This window comes from Pelophylax lessonae (assembly GCF_965119305.1).
Source record: "Pelophylax lessonae genome assembly, chromosome: 4".
NCBI lineage: Eukaryota > Metazoa > Chordata > Amphibia > Anura > Ranidae > Pelophylax > Pelophylax lessonae.
In genome coordinates, this window is record NC_138771.1 from 298,945,180 (window position 1) to 298,963,818 (window position 18,639).

At 43.5% G+C, this 18,639-nt stretch overlaps 1 protein-coding gene across 1 annotated transcript in view; it reads left to right on the forward strand.

Annotated features, from left to right (window-relative positions):
* The window catches only part of LTA4H (leukotriene A4 hydrolase), a 126,140-nt gene extending 109,410 nt beyond the window's left edge, over positions 1 to 16,730 (forward strand). The window contains exons 18-19 of the mRNA XM_082255438.1: positions 7,982 to 8,086; positions 16,487 to 16,730. Of these exons, the coding sequence (XP_082111564.1) occupies positions 7,982 to 8,086; positions 16,487 to 16,607 (226 nt within the window). The 3' untranslated portion in view covers positions 16,608 to 16,730. The remainder of the gene's footprint in view (positions 1 to 7,981; positions 8,087 to 16,486) is intronic.
* Positions 16,731 to 18,639: the final 1,909 nt, after the last annotated feature.

Here is an 18,639-nt window from a genome sequence, read left to right on the forward strand (position 1 = left end):
TTTTTGCCTAATATTATTAGGGATGTGGCACACATAAAGCGCTGGGCTGAAGCACCTTTTCTATCCAATAAATTATTGAAAACACTTCTGGATAGGAGTGTGGTCACCACCTATCGGGTGCTGGCTGGGGGCCAGTAAAGAGGAGGGTGGTGATATGGAGCTGCAAGTGCCAGAGGTAGGTCGATGGGTTACAGCTAGAAGACTGAGTAAAGCGAAGAGCATTAGGGAGGCTAGTTGCATGATGTTGATGATATCAGCTCATAGGTGGCATTACTGGAGCAGACTACTTACCCTAACTGCCAGGGGAATGACTACTCCGGGAAGGATGGGGGCAAGGTTTCTGGCAAGGCTAGACAGATACTGGTGGTAAGGGACTCAGTCAATCTGTCTCAAAGACCGTGATCACTGAACAGTATGTTTGCTGGGTGCTTTGGTTCGGCACATTGTGGATTGGATGGACAGATTGTTGGGTGGGGCTGGAGAGGACACAGCTACCACGGTACACATTGGTACCAATGACAAAAACAGAGGAAGATGGAGCATCCTTAAAAATGGTTTCAGGGACCTGGATATCATTTTAAAGAAAAGAACCTCCATGGTAGTATTTTCTTAAATACTGTCTGTAACTCGAGCTACATTAGAGAGGCAGCATGAGCTTAGAGTAATAAACAAGTGGCTCAGTGAACTGGTGTAGGAAGGAGGGTTTTGGGAGAACTGGGCTGACTTTGAGGTCGACTACCAGCTCTATAGTAGAATTGGACTGAACCTAAATGCAGAAGGTGCAGCTCTGTTGAGGGAGAAGATGGCCAGAAGGTTGGATGTACTTTTAAACTACAATGTGGAGGGGAGGGATCAAGGGAAAGGTATACCATGCAGTGAGCAAGGGTCAGAGCGTACAGATAGGGCTAGTGGGCCACAAACCAGATAAGGGGGAAACTTAAGTTTCCAAAGCTGTACTGGGTGAGAGGATGGCCAAAAAGTTAGAGGGGCTTTTAAACTAGGTAATGGGGGGGGAGGGTACAGATGTAGAATTAGCCAGTGGAAAGCAAGTTTCAGAGGGCAGAAATGGGGGCATTAGCGGTAGGATGTTCGGAGCTCCTAAACCCAGGGTGGGTACGGGGAAAAATCAAGAGAGCAGCCTAAAAACATCAAATGAGGATAAATGTAACCGATCAAAATTACGAGGCTTGTATACCAATGCCAGAAGCCTGGCCAACAAGATGGGAGAGCTGGAGCTGCTGATGTTTGAGGAGGACTTAGATTTTGTGGGGATAACTGAGACTTGGTTTGACAGCTCTCATGACTGGATGGCGACCATTCAGGGGTATTCCCTTTATCGCAGAGATAGAGAAGGTAAAAAAGGGGGAGGGGTATGTTTGTATATTAAGAAAAGTATACAGGTAAATATGAGGGATGATATTAATAATGGAGCTATGGACGAGGCAGAATCCCTATGGGTAGAGCTTCAAAGGAAAGGCACAGTGGGGAAGGTAATATTGGGCGTATGCTATAGGCCCCCCAACCAGAGGGAGGAGGGTGAGGCGGACCTCATGTTACAGATAGGATTGGCAGCAAGGATGGGAAATGTCATTATAATGGGGGACTTTAATTATCCTGATATAGACTGGGCAGAAGGAACCGTGCATTCAGCCAAGGCTCGGCAGTTCCTAAATGTTTTGCAGGACAATTTCATGGGTCAGATGGTGAATGCACCGACAAGAAACAATGCGGTACTTGACCTTCTGATTACCAACAATACAGACCTGCTCACGGATATAGAAATACGGGACAACTTGGGGAACAGTGACCATAGGTCAATTGGTTTCAGTATTAATTACAGTAATAGGAAACACAAGGGTAATATAAGGACACTGAATTTCAAAAGAGCCAATTTCCCTAAACTGCGCTCGCTGCTAGAAAATATCAAATGGGATAGAACCCTGGGAACAAAGAACACGGAGGAAAAATGGGAGTGCTTCAAGAGCATACTTAACAAGGGGGTGGGCCAGTGCATTCCACAGGGAAATAAATTTAAAAGAGCAAAACTAAACCCTGGGTGGCTAAACTCCAACATAAAAATGCATATTGGAGCTAAAGAAAGGGCCTTCAAAAAATACAAGACTGAGGGGTCATTGGCAACATTTAAGCACTACAAAGAGTGTAATAAGAAATGTAAAGATGAAATCAGGGCGGCTAAAATAGAACACGAGAGACATATAGCGGAGGAGAGTAAAAAGAACCCCAAGAAGTTCTTTAAGTATATAAACGGTAGGAAAGCGAGGCCAGAGCACATTGGCCCTATAAAAGATGATAAAGGAAAAATGGCCACAGAGGACAGAGAAAAGGCGGAAGTGTTAAATAATTTCTTTTCTTCAGTCTTCACAAAGGAATCGGGGGGGCTACACGAACCCAGCTTGTAAGGCCGAACTAAATAATACACCTCAGGAAGTGCCGCCATGGCTAACAGAGGATAGACTTAGAGCTAAACTAGAGAAACTTAACATAAATAAATCCCCGGGACCGGATGGCTTGCACCCAAGGGTTCTTAATGAGCTCAGCCAGGTGATTGCCAGACCATTATTCTTGATCTTTAAGGATAGTTTACAGACGGGTATGGTGCCAGCTGATTGGAAAAAAGCCAACGTGGTACCAATATTTAAAAAGGGGCCGAGATATATCCCGGGTAACTATAGGCCAGTCAGCCTAACATCAGTAGTCTGCAAAATTTTGGAGGGGATGATAAGGGACCACATACAAGACTTTAGTAATGAAAACGGTATTATAAGTAGTAATCAGCATGGATTCATGAAAAATCGTTCGTGCCAAACCAATCTATTAACCTTCTACGATGAAGTGAGCTGCCACTTAGATAAAGGTAAGCCTGTGGATGTGGTGTATTTGGACTTTGCAAAGGCCTTTGACACCGTTCCCCACAAACGCTTACTGTACAAACTAAGGAAGGTAGGTATGGACCATAAGGTGAGTACCTGGATAGAGCACTGGCTCCAGGGGAGAGTACAGAGGGTGGTGATTAATGGGGAGTACTCGGATTGGGCGGGTGTGGAAAGTGGGGTCCCCCAGGGTTCGGTCCTGGGACCAATCCTGTTTAATTTATTCATAAATGATCTAGAGGAGGGGATATCTAGTACAATCTCAGTATTTGCAGATGATACTAAATTAGGCTTGCCAATATCTTCTATGCAGGATGTGGAAATCTTGCAAGCAGACCTGAACAAAATAACGGGGTGGGCAACTACATGGCAGATGAGATTTAATGTTGAAAAATGTAAAGTAATGCACCTGGGGGCCAGAAACCAGAAAGCAAGCTACTCACTAGGGGGGGAACCTCTGGGTGAGTCTAGGATGGAAAGGGACCTGGGGGTACTGGTAGACAACAGGCTTGGCAGTGGCATGCAATGCCAAGCCGCCGCAAGCAAAGCCAACAGAATACTGGGTTGTATAAAAAAGGGGATTCACTCCAGAAATAAAGAGATTATTCTTCCACTCTACAAGACTCTGGTCCGGCTACATCTGGAGTATGCTGTCCAGTTCTGGGCACCGGTCCTCAGGAAGGATGGGCTGGAACTGGAGAAAGTCCAGAGAAGGGCAACAAAAATAATTAGGGGAATGGAGGACATCAGCTATGAGGAAAGACTACAAGCACTGAACCTATTCTCTTTGGAGAAAAGACGATTGAGGGGGGATATGATATCAATGTACAAATACTGTACTGGCGACCCTAGCATAAGGAACAAACTATTCGGAGAAAGGAGATACAATAAGACACGTGGCCACTCACTAAAACTTGAGGAAAGGCGGTTTAACCTTAAAGTGCGTAAGGGGTTCTTCACTGTAAGAGCGGTAAGGATGTGGAATTCTCTTCCACAAGCAGTCGTATCAGCAGGGACCATTGATAGTTTCAAAAAACTATTAGATGGACACCTTAAAGACCACAACATACAGGGGTATACAATGTACGGTTAAAAGCAAACACACACACACATCATAGGTTGAACTGGATGGACTGATGTCTTTTTTCAACCTCACTAACTATGTAACTATGTAAAGCTAGCAGGCATGCTAAACCTAAAAGGAAATTAAGGTATCAGGGATAAAATATGCGCATGTTCAAAATAAAAAGGCATGCACACAAATGCTAGAAGTCTGGTCAATAAAGTGGAAGAAATCTAATTTCTGACACACACAATTTTGATCTTGTGGGAAAACTAGAAACCTGGTTTGACAGCTCATACGACTAGTATGGGACTGCCCAGGGGTACTCCCTGTATTTGGTGAAAGCAGTGGGTAGAAAAGGGGGAGGGGTGCACTTTCGTGTGAAGAGCGACTTGATGGTGAATATGAGGGATGGCCTTGCTAACAGGGCTGGTGAGGAGGTGGAGTCTTTGTAGTTGGAGCTTCAAAGGGGCGAAACAAACAATAAATTATAGCTATATACCAAGATAACCTAAAGGTGCAGGAGACCCATCTACTTTCAAGTTTAGAGATGGCAGAGAGGCAAGGCAGTGTTATAAGCATGGGGAATTTCATCTATCCTGATTTATTGATTGGGCAGAAAGAACTGCTCACTCAACTAAGGGTCATCATTGATTGAATGTAATGCAGGACAATTTATTGTATCAAATGGTAGAAGACGAACTGGGGATAATGCCCTACTGGACCTACTAATTTCAAATAACCTATAGCTGATTGCAGAGGTGGCAGTATGGGAAAATCTAGGTAATGGCGATCCCAAAGTAATTACAGTGGCCAAAAAATCTGGGAAAAGGACACATGAGGGTAGGACGAATAAAGAGCCAACTTTTATAAAGCGGCACTCCATACTACATGACACTAACTGGGATTAAATTCTTGCAACAAAGAACACTAAAGAGAAGTGGGAGTGCTTTAAGGTCATATTAACCACTAAAGGACTGACATAACAGCCGTCTGCCTTTGTAAACAAGGCAGATGGCTGTTCTGTCAGACAGGAAGGGAGAGATCATGTGTTCTTAGTAATCGGGAACACTGATCTCTCTCTTACTGCAGTCAGTCCACTCCCCCCACAGTTGGAAAACATTCCTTAGGAGCACTTAACCCCTTGATCGCCCCTGATGTTAACCCCTTCTCTGCCAGTGTAACACACAGTAACAATGCATATTATTTAGCACTGATCACTGTATTGGTGTCACTGGTCCCTATCACTTAGTGTCCAATTTGTCCGCCGCAATGTCGCAGTCCCGCTAAAAATCACTGATCACCGCCATTACTATTAAAAACAATAAGAAAAAGTCTATAAATCTATCCCATAGTTTGTAAAAGCTATAACTTTTGTACAAATTAAATAGCTTTTTGGGATTTTTTTAACCAAGAATAAGTAGCAGAATACAAATTGGCCTAAACTGATAAAGAAATTCTATTTTTTTTTTTTTTAAAAAACATTTTTTTTTGGGAATGCTTTTTAGCAGAGAGTATAAAATATTATTTGTTTGTTCAAAATTGTCGGTCTTTTTTTGTTTATAGCGCAAAAAATAAAACCCGCAGCTAAGTAGGGGGCTGGGGGACCTCAGAAGAACAAGTATAAACATTAACCTATTCTCCCTGGAGACGCAAAGCTTAACCACTTCCTGCCGGGAGAACGTCCAGTTTCAGCAGTAATACAGAAATGATGACTGCACCTACAGGCATTATGCCAGTATGTAAAATTTACAGCCTGGCGATTTCTCTTTCTTGCAGAAATGATCCGAGTGGCTAATTAGCCACTCAACCACTTTTGAAGGGGGAGGAAGGGGGTCTCACCCCCTTCCTGTGACCGCCAACTCTCCGGTCCCATTACGGAGCACGGGAGTGATACAGTCAGCAGCAATGGCTGCCCTGTACAGAGCGAGAGGAACTGACTTAGTAGTTCCCCTCCTCCTGTTACACTGGGAACCAGGAGTGACGAGTTATGTCGTCACCTCCTGGTTTCTGCCCTTTGATTAGCTGGCCACCAGTGGCCGGGAAAGAAGCCGATCAGACCGATCTGTCTGATCAGCGGCATGGGAGGCTAGAGGAAAGATTTGGTGTCTCATAGACCCCAGATCTCTCCATAAAGAGGACCTGTCACGGCCCATGCTATCCCAAGGGATGTTGCTCATCCCTTGTAATAGCAATGAAGTTCATCCCGAAAAAAAAAAAAGTTAAAATTTTATATATATATATATATATATATATATTTATATATATATATATATATATAATATAAAAAAAAATTAAAAGGTGTCCCACTATGTTTACACACTAATGCAAACGCATACGTTACTCCTGCACGCATATGTAAACAGAAGGACACCGCAACCACAGATCACTGCAGGGGGCGTGAAGCCTGATCAAGGGAGGACGTCAATTGATGCTTTCCCATCAATATGCGACTGGCTATAGGACGGTCCTGAAGAGGTTAACCACTTTAAGACCAGGCCTAACTTTGACACTTGGTGTTTACAAGCTAAAATCTTTTTTTTTTTTTTGCTAGAAAACTACTTAGAACCCCCGAATATTATATATATATATATATATATATATATATATATATATATATATATATATATATTTTTTTTTTTTTTTAGCAGAGACCCTAGAAAATAAAATGGAGATTGTTGCAATATTTTTTATCACACCGTATTTGCGCAGCAGTCTTCCAAACGCAATTTTTTTTGGAAAAAATGCATTTTTTGAATTAAAAAATAAGAAAACAGTAAAGTTAGCCCAATTTTTTTCCATAATGTGAAAGATAATGTTATGCAGAGTAAAAGGATACCCAACATGTCATGCTTTAAAATGGCACACGCTCGCGGAATGGCGACAAACTTTGGTAATTAAAAATCCCATAGGCGACACTTTAAAAGTTTCTACAGGTTACCAGCTTAGAGTCACAGAGGAGGAGGCTCAAATTATTGCTCTCGCTCTAAAGATTGCGGCCATACCTCACATGTGTGGTTTGAACACCGTTTACATATGTGGGCGGGGCTTCCGTATGCATTCGCTTCTGCGTGCGAGCTAACGGAGACAGGACGCTTTAATTTTTTTTTCCCCTATTTATTTTAGATTTTTACACAGTTTAAAAAAAAATAAAATTAAACATTCCTTGTAATAGAATTAGCCATGACAGGACCTCTTTATTGTGAGATCTGGGGTCAAAAAGTCCTCAGAGCTCACAAAGTACACTAAAAAAAAAAAAAAAAATGGTTAAAAAAAAAAATTGGCTCTTTAAGCCAGTTGCTAGGCAACAACGTTTGACGTCGCTCCGGTCCTCCAAGACCATAGATTTGAGTGAGGGCCATCTTGCCTTCACTCGACCTCCTGTCTAAGATGATCCGGGATCAGATCGTTTTCCTCGCTGCCGGCGGGTCCAGTAAGCGGAGAAAAGGACCAGGACGCGGCGGGAGGGGGGGGGGGCACCTCTTCGGCCGCATCGCAAGGGTGATCCCGCAGCGAATCCGCCGCTGGGACCACCCTTACCTGAAAGCCGATCGCCCCCCGTTTTTAAAAATACCGGGGTTATGGCAGCTATCTGCTGCCATAACCCCGGTATTTAGCGTCAAAGTAGTGACGTACATCTGCGGTGGGCGGTCGGTAAGTGGTTAAACTGTGTAAGGGATTCTTTACTGTTGGAGTGAAAAGGATGTGGAACCCCCTTCCACAGTTGGTGTCTATGGAAAGTGTAGATACGTTTTAAAAAAAAAAACAACTTTTAGATGTGTTTCGTAGTGAACAAGATGTACAGAGATATGGAAAACTGTAGTCACACACAAACCTACACACTCAGATTGAACTGGTGTCTTTATTCAAACTTACAATGATGTGAAATAATAAAACTAGTATACAATTTTATTTGTTGAAAAAAAAAAAAAAAACCCGATCTATAGCCCATCAACACTCCATCCGTCATTTTCCTGGATGACATTATCAACTAGAAAGCAATCATCATTTCAATGTATTTTTACAGGTGGCTGCGTCTCTGCATCCGTGCCCAGTGGGAAGACTCCATCCCACTGGCATTGAAAATGGCAACAGAGCAGGGACGGATGAAGTTCACTCGCCCTTTGTATCGGTAAGAGATGGTATAGATTTGGAAGTTAGTTGATGTATCTATGTAAAACAATTTTTATTGCATAGAAGTTTTAATGCTGCTTGAAAGGAAGTCGACGTATGCACTTGGTTTTCTCTCAATGGTAAAGTACCACTAACCCATAAGGGGTAGGCTGCAATGATCTATTTGCTTCTTTACAGTATATTTCTAGAAACGTGCAATGTGCACATCCAGCATTCGGCTACTTTTGCACGGGTGATTAGCCTTGGTGCAAATGGCAAGAATAAAAGGGCATCCAGCAGTGATCACTGCAGGTAATTGCTGGCTGTGGAAGTAGCTATTGATGACTGTGACTACCAGCAATTTGTCATTAAAGTGTACAGGCTTGGCAGTCACAGCTAGCCACTCGCAGTTGGTAAAAACATCAGCAGAAATAAGCAGATTCCTGCCACTGGCATTCACTAATTCACTAGTGGCTAATGGCCCATGTTAATACAGCCTTAATGTGGCCATAGGCTTTAAGAATGTGTGCACAATCCTCCTGGCATCAGACTCTCCCGTTTTGAGTGCTTCTAAACACACAAAGGACCGTAACCATAGCATCATGTCTTCTAACCTGTTTACATTTTTGATCATTCTGAAGGTCATGATCCATTCAAGCCAGACAAAACTGCCAAACTAGGTGACTGTCCTCATGAGTTGCATTAAGGCCATAAAATATATACATTATTATTATACAGGATTTATATAGCACCGACAGGTTATGCAGTGCTTTACAACTTGAGCGTAGACAGTACAACTACAATACACTTTAATACAGTGGGAATCAGAAGACCCTGCTCGTTAGAGCTTACAATCTAAGAAGGGAAGGGTTAAGAGAGAACTGGGGAAGGGGGTGCTAATAGAGAAAATAAATATACTGTTAGTGGGGGCCAGATAGGCTTATTCTGAAAAGATGTGTTTTCAGGGATCGTCTTAAAGTCAAAAAAGTAGGAGATAGTCAGACAGATTGGGGTAGAGCATTCCAGAGGATGGGAGAGGCTTGGGAGAAGTCCTGGAGGCAAGCATGGGAAGAGCTGACAAGGGAGATAGAGAGCAGGAGGTCCTGGGAGGAACAAAGAACTATTTGGTTGGTATTTTGAGACCAGGTTAGTGATGTCGCTGGAGGCCCAGTTATGGATGGCTTTGTAAGTTATGGTTAGTATCTTGAATTTAATTTGTTGGCTGAGTGGCAGCCAATGGAGGGATTGGCAAAGAGGGGTCGCAGATGCCGAGCGGTTTGTAAGGTGGATGAGCCTGGCAGCAACTTTCATGATGGACTGCAGGGGGAGAGCCTATTTTAAAGGTAAGCCAATGAGGAGGGAGTTGCAGTAATCGAGACAAGAGACGACGAGGGAGTGAATTAGAAGTTTTGTGTTGTCATTGGTTAGGAAGGGGCATATCTTGGAGATTTTGTGGAGGTTGAGGCGGCAAGCTTTGGAAAGCAACTATATGTGAGGCCAAAAGGATAGTTAAGAGTCCAGGATTACACATAGGACCTTGGCGTGGGGGGGATGGGTTGATAGTTGATATTGAGAAAAGGAGAGGTCCAAGAACAGAACCTTGGGGGACACCGACAGAGAAAGGAAGAGAGGAGGTAGTCGAGTTGTAAGTGGCACTGAAGTTGCATTGGGATAGGTAGGATGAGAACCAGGGAAGAGTACAGTCACGGAGACCAAGGAAGTGGAGTTTTTTGAAGAGGGGGTTGTCCACTGTGTCACATGTAGCAGAGAGGTCCAGGAGGAGTAGTACAGATTAGTGGCTGTTGGTATTAGCCATTAGTAGTAGTTTGAGTTTAAGACGAGCATTTTCCGTGGAGCGTTGAGGGCCAAGAAAGTTTATTCTTAGTCAGATAGTTGGTTGAAGACCAGTTGTTTAAAAAGTTTGAAAGGAGAAGGGAAGTAAGGAGATGGGGTGTAGGTTGTGAACATTGGTGGAGTCCAGTGAGGGCTTTTTAAGGATGGGGGTGACTAGCCCATATTTTGGAGAGTTGGTAGATGCCAGAAGAGAGGTTAGAGTCTAGAATAGTCGGAGGGTGAGCGTAGCATTTGCAAGGGAGCAAGATCCAAGGGGCAGGTGGTTAGTAGGTGTTAGTAAAACGTTCAGCAACCTTGGTAATCCTAGCAGGGTTGAATGAGGGAAGTAATTATTGTACCTATGGACATGGGGTTAAGTGGGGGAGGTTTGTGCACATTTGAGATCTCCTCGCAAGTTGTATTGATCTTATTTTTGAAGTGGTTGGTGATCTCCTGGGCAGTGAGTGAGTGAGTTAGTGGTTGGAGGCAGTGGAGGACAGAGTAGAGCGCTAAAGGTAGAGAAGAGTTGACAGGGACTAGATGAGAATGTGTTCATGAGTGACAAAATAAGCTTGCTTGGCAGTGAGAAGGCAGGAATAGACAGGGAAGACAGAGAGAGAGCAAAACTAATAAGGTGGTGATCAGAGAGTGGGAGAGGAATGTTGGAGAGATTGCACGGGGTGCATAGATAGAAGACCAGGTTAAGGGTGTTGCCATTGGAGTGTGTAGAAGCCTGTATCCATTGCTTCAGGTGAAGAGATGAGGTTTTTAACTGAAGTTTAGAAGCAGTAGTAATATTAGCATTAACGGGGATGTAGAAGTCTCCTAGAATGATTGTGGGGATTTCAGAAGAGTGAAAGTAGGGTAGCCTGGCAGAGAAGTAATCAAGGAAGGTTGATACTGGTCCAGGGGGCTGGTAGATGACAGCAATTCTTAGAAAAACAGGAGAAATTAGACTAAAAAAGTGTGCTTCAAAGAATAGAGTGTCAGAGAGAGAGGTGGGTGAAGTACCTGATAGGTGCTGAATGGGGCTAGAAAAATTACCACCCCACCTCCCTTCCGTCTACTTGGTCTGGGGGAGTGAATCCAAAGAAGGCCGCCATTTGAGAGGGAAGCAGGAGACGTAGTATCGGAATCATGAAGCCAAGTTTCGGTAAGGGAGAGTAGGTTAAAGGAATTTTTAAAGAGGTCGTGGAGGTAGGTGTTTGTTACAGACAGAGTGGGCATTCCAGAGGGCACAAGAGAAGGGGGAAGCTGGTTTTGGGAAGAAGAGGAATGGAGACCAAGTTCTGTGGGTTGCGGCTGCTGCCAGAGGGTGTAGTGTGATGGGAGTATCGGGCAAAGACAGATGATGGAGGCCCAGGGTTTGGGGATATGTCACCAGAGGTTAGGAGACGCAGGAGGGAGGGAGGTAATATGGGAGTGTGACTTATATGAAGGGACACGTCCCAGAGTCCTGGAGGTTTTCTCAGGATATGGACGTAGAATTAGCAAGAGTTGGTAGGAGCAGTATTTTGAAGTATATATATATATAAAGCTCTGGGGTGGGGAAGAGGGTTAAAGGTAAGAGAGTTTGAGAAGAGGACACAACTGCCAGAAGGAATGGTAGAGAGTGTATGTTACAGATTGGAAAAAAAGCTGAAGAATAGAGAGACTGGGTCATCTGCAGCCTGTTTGGAGCTTTTTGGTGTAGTTTGCTGTGCAATTGATTTGTGCAGAGCCTAAAGTGCAGATCGATTGTAGAAAGAAGCCTTAAAGTCTGTAGTTTTTTGTTTTGTTTTTTTACCTGAAAAGTAAAGGCGTAATGTGCTAATATGAATCGCATGCTAGCACATTATGTGACACTTACCTCCAAAGAAGCCCTCGTCGTCCCCGCTGGAGGCAGCATCCATTTTCGCCCGTCTTCCTTCCGGGTCTGCGGACTCCGGTTGTGCTACTGGCCGAAGCCACGTGACGTCACAGAATAGGGCTCTATTCCTACAGAATGCATGCGCCAATGACCTCATCAGCTGCATGTATACAGTGAATATCTCCTAAACGGTGCAGGTTTAGGAGATATTTACAGTGCCTATAGGTAAGCCATATTATAGGCTTACCTAGAGGTACAAACATTACAGGGGGGGGGTTTACAACCTCTTTAGGAAAGATGCCTTGCAAGGTGCTCCCCTCTTAAGGGTGCTCTAAATGTATACTGTTAAAAGGGTGGGGGTGGAAATTTGTTTATTATGAGTGAATATAAGGATGCCTAACAATCAAAGTCTTTCACTTCTAAAGTCAGACTAGCAAGAGGCAAGAAAGGCTATATAGATAAGATCAGCACATAAAACTTGGGTAACACTACAGAGTAACAAAAACATCATGGTAATGTACACAGGGCAACAGATGGAGAAGGCCACATACCAAAAATTACAGATACATAGAGAGTAAACCCATTCCAGTTGCATGTCATTAATGTTAACTTATTCTAGATGACTAATACTGTTATAGGTGATGTACATTGTAAACCAGCTTATATGGTAACCTCTACTATTGCTGCCGTTTCTCCTGTAAATACTTGTTGCCTGGCTGTCAGGTACAACTTTAATAAAGTCAGAATTACAGACCTGAATCATGCCTGCGGACTTGTACTTTAAAGTAGATTTCCAGGTCTTGGTAAAGTTTAAAAAGTTTTTTTGGACGAACATGGTCCAAAACAAACTGTTTATTTCACTAAGAGATGTAGTAGCTTTGTGCACTGTATGAACTTTATGTAGCCTCAGTTGCATACAGTACATAAAGTGCTACATTTGGTGTTTTTACAGATCTGAATGCAGCTGTAAAATTTTCTATGGACCCTCACACACAGCTACGAAAAGATCTTTAAACCTGTGCTATGTTCATATCTGTTAAAAATCAGTTTCTGCAGTCATTAGCGATAATAGTTACATGTGTACAGTTCAAGTGCACTCTATTGGAGCTACCCATGAAGAAGCATGCTAAGCGACAGAAGCCATCTGTGTCCTAGCAACAAAAGGCCATTAAGCTGTACGCATGTAAAAGTTGCACAAACATTACATGCGTAGAGAGCACTTTAAGGCTCTTGCTGTCAGCGAGATCCTGTGTACTAGTTGTATTTTCATACAACAGTATACATGTCCCCTTAGGCTAAGTCTAATCTCCTTTGAATATGTGCTCTTGTCGCTTGAATTCAATTTGATTTTGCATGGCTAAAGAAAATAGAAGATTTTGTCCTACACTGTATCAGTTATTTTAAACTGGAACTCACTTATATATTTTTTTCAGTCTGTAGAAGAGTTAGTTTCTCTCCCCATCTAACAGCCATTGCCTGTTGTGTATCCTTTTTGTTGACAGGAGCCATTGATGCTCAGGCTCCATTCACATCTGAGCATTTTGGGATCGTGGCAGAATTGCTGTGATTCTGCCCTCTATCTCAAAATGCACTACAATTGCAAAACGCAGGTTCAGCTGCCATTATTTTCAATGGCACCTAAAATGCAAGGCGGTTTTACTGCAATTGTCACAAATTGCATCACGTGAAGCGTGTCACCCAAAAGAAGCTCCTGCTCTTTTATGGGCGACAAGCTTCACGCAATCCATTAAGATGATCCGCACAACCAGTTGCTGCTCTTGAAAAAATCGTTATGTTTTTTTGAAAAAAAACCACAGTGTACAAACGCAGATAGAAGACACTGTAGTTACTAAGCTTCACACAATGCAATTTGCCACGACAATCGCAACAAAACTGTACTGTGTTTAGGTTCAGCACCTGAACTTGTGTTTTGAGATTGAAAACAGAATTGCCGCAATTCTGCTGCAATCCTTAAACAACCAGGTGTAATTGGAGCCTTCGATGCCCAGACCAAAATTAGCAGTACACTTAGCCCCTCTGTTCACACTGTTCAAATTTAAAATGGCATGACAAGTCGCACCCTTTTTTGCTTATGGAACCATTCAAATCAGTGCGACTCTGACTTGCACCGATTTGAAAAAGGTTCCTGTACCATTTTTGGCAATTTCATGTGCCACTTGGATAGACCTCTGTGTATGAAGTCGCACAGAAATGGCAAGCTGCACATGAAATTGTAATGACCGGCGGCTTTGAAAGCTCGCTGAAGTAGTGCAATTTCAAAGCTGCATTCAGTGTCAATCAAAAAACCAGCTTTGTTTTTTTTTTTTTTTTTTTTGATGAGCGCTAAAAAAATAAACATTTGTTGTGACTGTAGTGAATGTTCTAGTACTAAACCAATAAATATTGCCAAATTTGGGCTGCAGTGACATCTAAGGTGAAAAGCTTATTTTCGTCAATGGAACCTGCATGCGCTAACTGTCTTTACATGATCAAAATCTGCTCTGGTTCCCCATTATGACCCAGAGCTGTAAGCCAGGATGTAGAGCCATAAGCTAGGTACACTGCTCAAAAAAATGTGAAAACACATTAAATCTCAATTGGGAAAAATATCATGCTGGATATATATATATATATATATATATATATATATATATATACACACTGGGTAATGTAATGTGTTAGGAATGTAAGGATGATACATCATTTGATGGAAATTAAAATGATCAACCTACAGAGGGCTGAATTCAAAGACACCCTGGAAAATCAAAGTAAAAAATGATGCAGCAGGCTAGTACATTTTGCTGAAATTTCATTACAGCAACTCAAAATCAGTAGTTTGTATGGCCCCACGTGCTTGTATGCATGCCTGACAACGTCGGGGCATGGTCCTAATGAGACAACAGATGGTGTCTTGGGATATTTCCTCTCGGATCTGGACCAGGGCATCACTAAGCCTCAGTCAGACTGAGGTGCAACCTGGTAGCGTCAGATGGACCGAACATAATGTCCCAGAGGTGTTTTATTGGATTTAGGTCAGGCAAGCGTGGGGGCCAGTCATTGGTAATAATTCCTTCAGGAACTGGCTATATAATCTTGCCACATAAGGCTGGGCATTTTAATGCACCAGGAGGAACCCAGAACCCACTGCACTAGCGTGGGGTCTGACAATGGGTCTAAGGATTTCATCCCAATACCGAATGGCAGTCAGGGTACCATTGTCTAGCCTGTAGAGGTCTGTGCATCACTCCATGGATATGCCTCCCCAGACCATCACTGACCCATCACCAAACCAGCCAACTGAACAATGTTACAGGCAGCATAATGTGCTCCATAGGTTCTCCAGACCGTTTCACGTCTGTCACATGTGCTCAGGGTGAACCTGCTCTCATCTGTGAAAAGCACAGGGAGCTAGTGGCAGACCTGCTAATTCTGGTGTTCAGTGGCAAATGCCAATCAAGCTCCACAGTGCCGGGCAGTAAGCACAGGGCCCACTAGAGGACGTCGGGCCCTCAGGCCACCCTCATGAAGTCTGTTTCTGATGGTTTGGTACAGTGGCGGCTGGTGCTCCATGGGCCAGGGGGTTGGCAGACCGACCGCACCATACACGACCACACCAGACCGCACCCCCCCGGACCACAGCAGGACAGAACCCCCAGGACAGGACAAGACTGGATCACTCACCCTGCCTGGACATCAGTGATGGTGGCTTCTTCCCCCTGTCTTCTGCGTCTCCTCCCTCCTCCTCCTCCTCCATGCCCAATGGCTTCTCCTTTCGGCCAATTGGGAAACGGGTCTCAGAACCAGCTTCCTGATTGGCAAGGAGGATCCATGTGACAATAGTGAATTTTAATTTGCTATTGTCACACAACTGGGTGGGCTCACTGCGCCCCGGGCCCACCAAAAAAAAAAAAGCCCCATTGAACTCCATGCGTCCGGCGCCAGATTAGGGGGCCGGATGCATGGATAGGGGGGGCGGCTCCCCTGCGCCCCAGCCGCCACTGGTTTGGTCACAGTGGCAGTGCTCATCCTGTTCCTCCTTGCACTGCTAATGATTAGGTACATTCTACGGCCATGTCCAGCTCTCCTAGTTTATCTGCCTGTCTCCTGGAATCTCCTCCATGCTGTAGAGACTGTGCTGGGAGAAACCGCAAACTTTATGGCAATGGCACATATTGATGTGCCATCCTGGATCTATAGGGTCCAGGTATCGCCTCATGCTCAGTAGTGACACTGACCCCTAACCAAATGCAAAACTAGTGAAAAACAGTCAGAAAAGAGGAGTAGGGAAAAAATGTCAGTAGCCTCAACCTGTAAAACCATTTCTGTTTTTGGAGGTTGTCTCACTGTTGCCCATCTAGTGCACCTGTTAGTTTCATTACCACCAAAGCAGCTAAAACGAATTAACAACCCCCTCTGCTACTTACCTGACCAGATCAATATTCCAGGAGTTTAATTGACTTGATGCTATATTCCTAATGAAGTGTTCCTTTATTTTTTTTCAAGCAGTGTAGTTGGCTTGTGAGCCTCCAAGGAATGGGGGGGGGGGGGGGGGGTTACATAACGTATGCCCAGTAAAGGTTATTGTTCTAAATAATATTGATGTGAGGACTGTAGGATGGGGTTAAAGAACACCTTCATTTAAATAAATATTCTTAAGTATGCACAACCATTTTGTAGCAGCTTATGTGTGTGTGTGGCCATGGCAAAAGACTCTACTGTAAATTTTGTTTTTTGCAGGGACCTTTACAACTTTGACAAGGCACGGGATCAAGCTGTGAGCACTTTCCTAAAGAATCAATCCTGTATGCATCCAGTTACTGAAATGCTGGTTGCAAAGGACCTTCATGTTAAGGCCTGAGAATCAAGTAGTGTGGTAAACTTTTCTATGAATTTCTGCCTTAAGCTTTAATCTCTTAAAGCACCAAGTAAAAAATAAAACATTTGTAATGGAAGAAGAGGCTACAAAATGCTGCAATAAAAACGCTTAACACCCAGTCTTCAAGACAATAAAGTTGTTTTTTCTTTTCCAAGGTTTTCTTCTGCTTTAACAGGCCAGCAGACTTCTTAATGCAGAACTGATTTTAGTAAATAAAACTGACCACTTTACTTTACTTTTTCATTTTCTTGGAAATAATGTCCCTATAGATGTGTTCATTACATGAATCAAAAAGAAAGAAAATAATGCAATTTGTTCACAAATCTATACAGGAAAAAAAGACAAGCATTTTTCATTCGATTAAAGCAGAACTAAAAAAGGGTAAACTGCTAAACAAACAATTGGAGTATATTAGGGAGTTACTCTTATAGCTTGCAGTGTGAGTGCAAACGGTACCAAAGTATAGTTCTATCCATAGAGTACTGTGTAATGAAACCAGGATTGCTGGTCTGGTTAGCAGGGGAGTGTACCCAGGAACAATTCAGTGTGAGTGCAAACCAGCAGGGAGGGTAGGGAGAGGTCACAAGTAGACTCTGGCATGGTTCACCTAAAGTGTTTGTAGAGTCTGCTTTTTTTTTTTTTTTTGTGGATTTGCACAGAGCCGCCCAGATCCTCTTCTTCTTGGGTCCCACTTCGGAGCTCCTGGCCCCTCCCTCCTATTGAGCGCCCCCCCACAGCAAGCAGCTTGCTATGGGCGCACCTGAGCAGATTTACAGCTCCCTATGTCCATTCAGACACAAAGCCACAGCCCAGCCCCACCCCCTTTCTCGACTGACTGACTTTCACAGTAGCGGGAGCCAATATCGCCACGCTGCTGTCTCAGCCACTGAGGAGGGGAGTCCCAGGCAGCAGAGACATGCTTGCAACATCACTGGATCGAGATGGGCTCAGGCAAGTATTGGGGGGGCTGCTGCAACAGAAGGTTTTTTATCTTAATGCAAAAAATAAATTAAGATAAAAAACCTTCTGACTTTACAACCCTTTTAAAACAGTCCCCATGTGAGTGCATCCTTAGTGGCTCAATTTAGATCTGGGTCTAAGAGACAAGAGTACACAAAGTAGCTGAGATTTCATCTGGATAGTTGACTTGGGGGAGGCTGAGATTTGCAGTGAAATGCTGTAAGCCCATAGAAAGAGAACCTCCAAATCTATGTGTAATACTAAATTGTAACTATGTGGCACACACAAAACAGAAAAGAATAAATGGAAAATTACTAAAAACTTTAGCTCAGACCATATACTGTAGTTTGGCTTTAAAAATTATTAAAGGAAAAATCTATTTTACTGGGGCCTCCATGTAGCAGTATTTAGGAGGTTCCTGGCATCCACAGCCTTCTAACAGACCAAACACGCTCACTTGGGTTTGTACACAACCAAACCACTGCCAGGTGCTCATGCTATATAATGCATTAGAATGTAAACTGTTCGTGGGCCATATGTGTGGGGCTAATGATTGGAAGTCCGGAGCCAGTCACATAAGTAGCAGGAAGTCCGATAAAACAGTTTATTCCAACAACAAAGCACTGAAAAAAATGCAAAAATGAATGCATTAGCAGAGGTGGATCGGATCCTGTCCTGCAGCAGCAGAGGATGACAAGGGGAAACCTGCGTGTAACGGGAGATCTGGATGGAGGACAGATTCTGTGTGAGAAAGCTGCCCACCATGGCCGAACAGAGAGGAAGCACAGGTCCCTGGAAACAGCATGTCTGGAACACAGGGATCAGCTAATCCACCAACCGAAAGCTGAACAAACGGAGTGAAGTAGACTGCCAAGACATGTTTCGGGACACACCCCTTTGTCAAATCCTGGCTTGGCAACCGACAGAGGCATTATATAGGCATGTTTAAAAAAAAATGCAGGTTGAAAAAAAATGCACTGCTTGTGTTGTGTATCACTTGGGTTTGAAAGACTTGGTGCCAGCATTCCCAGGCTTTATGGGCCATACACACTAT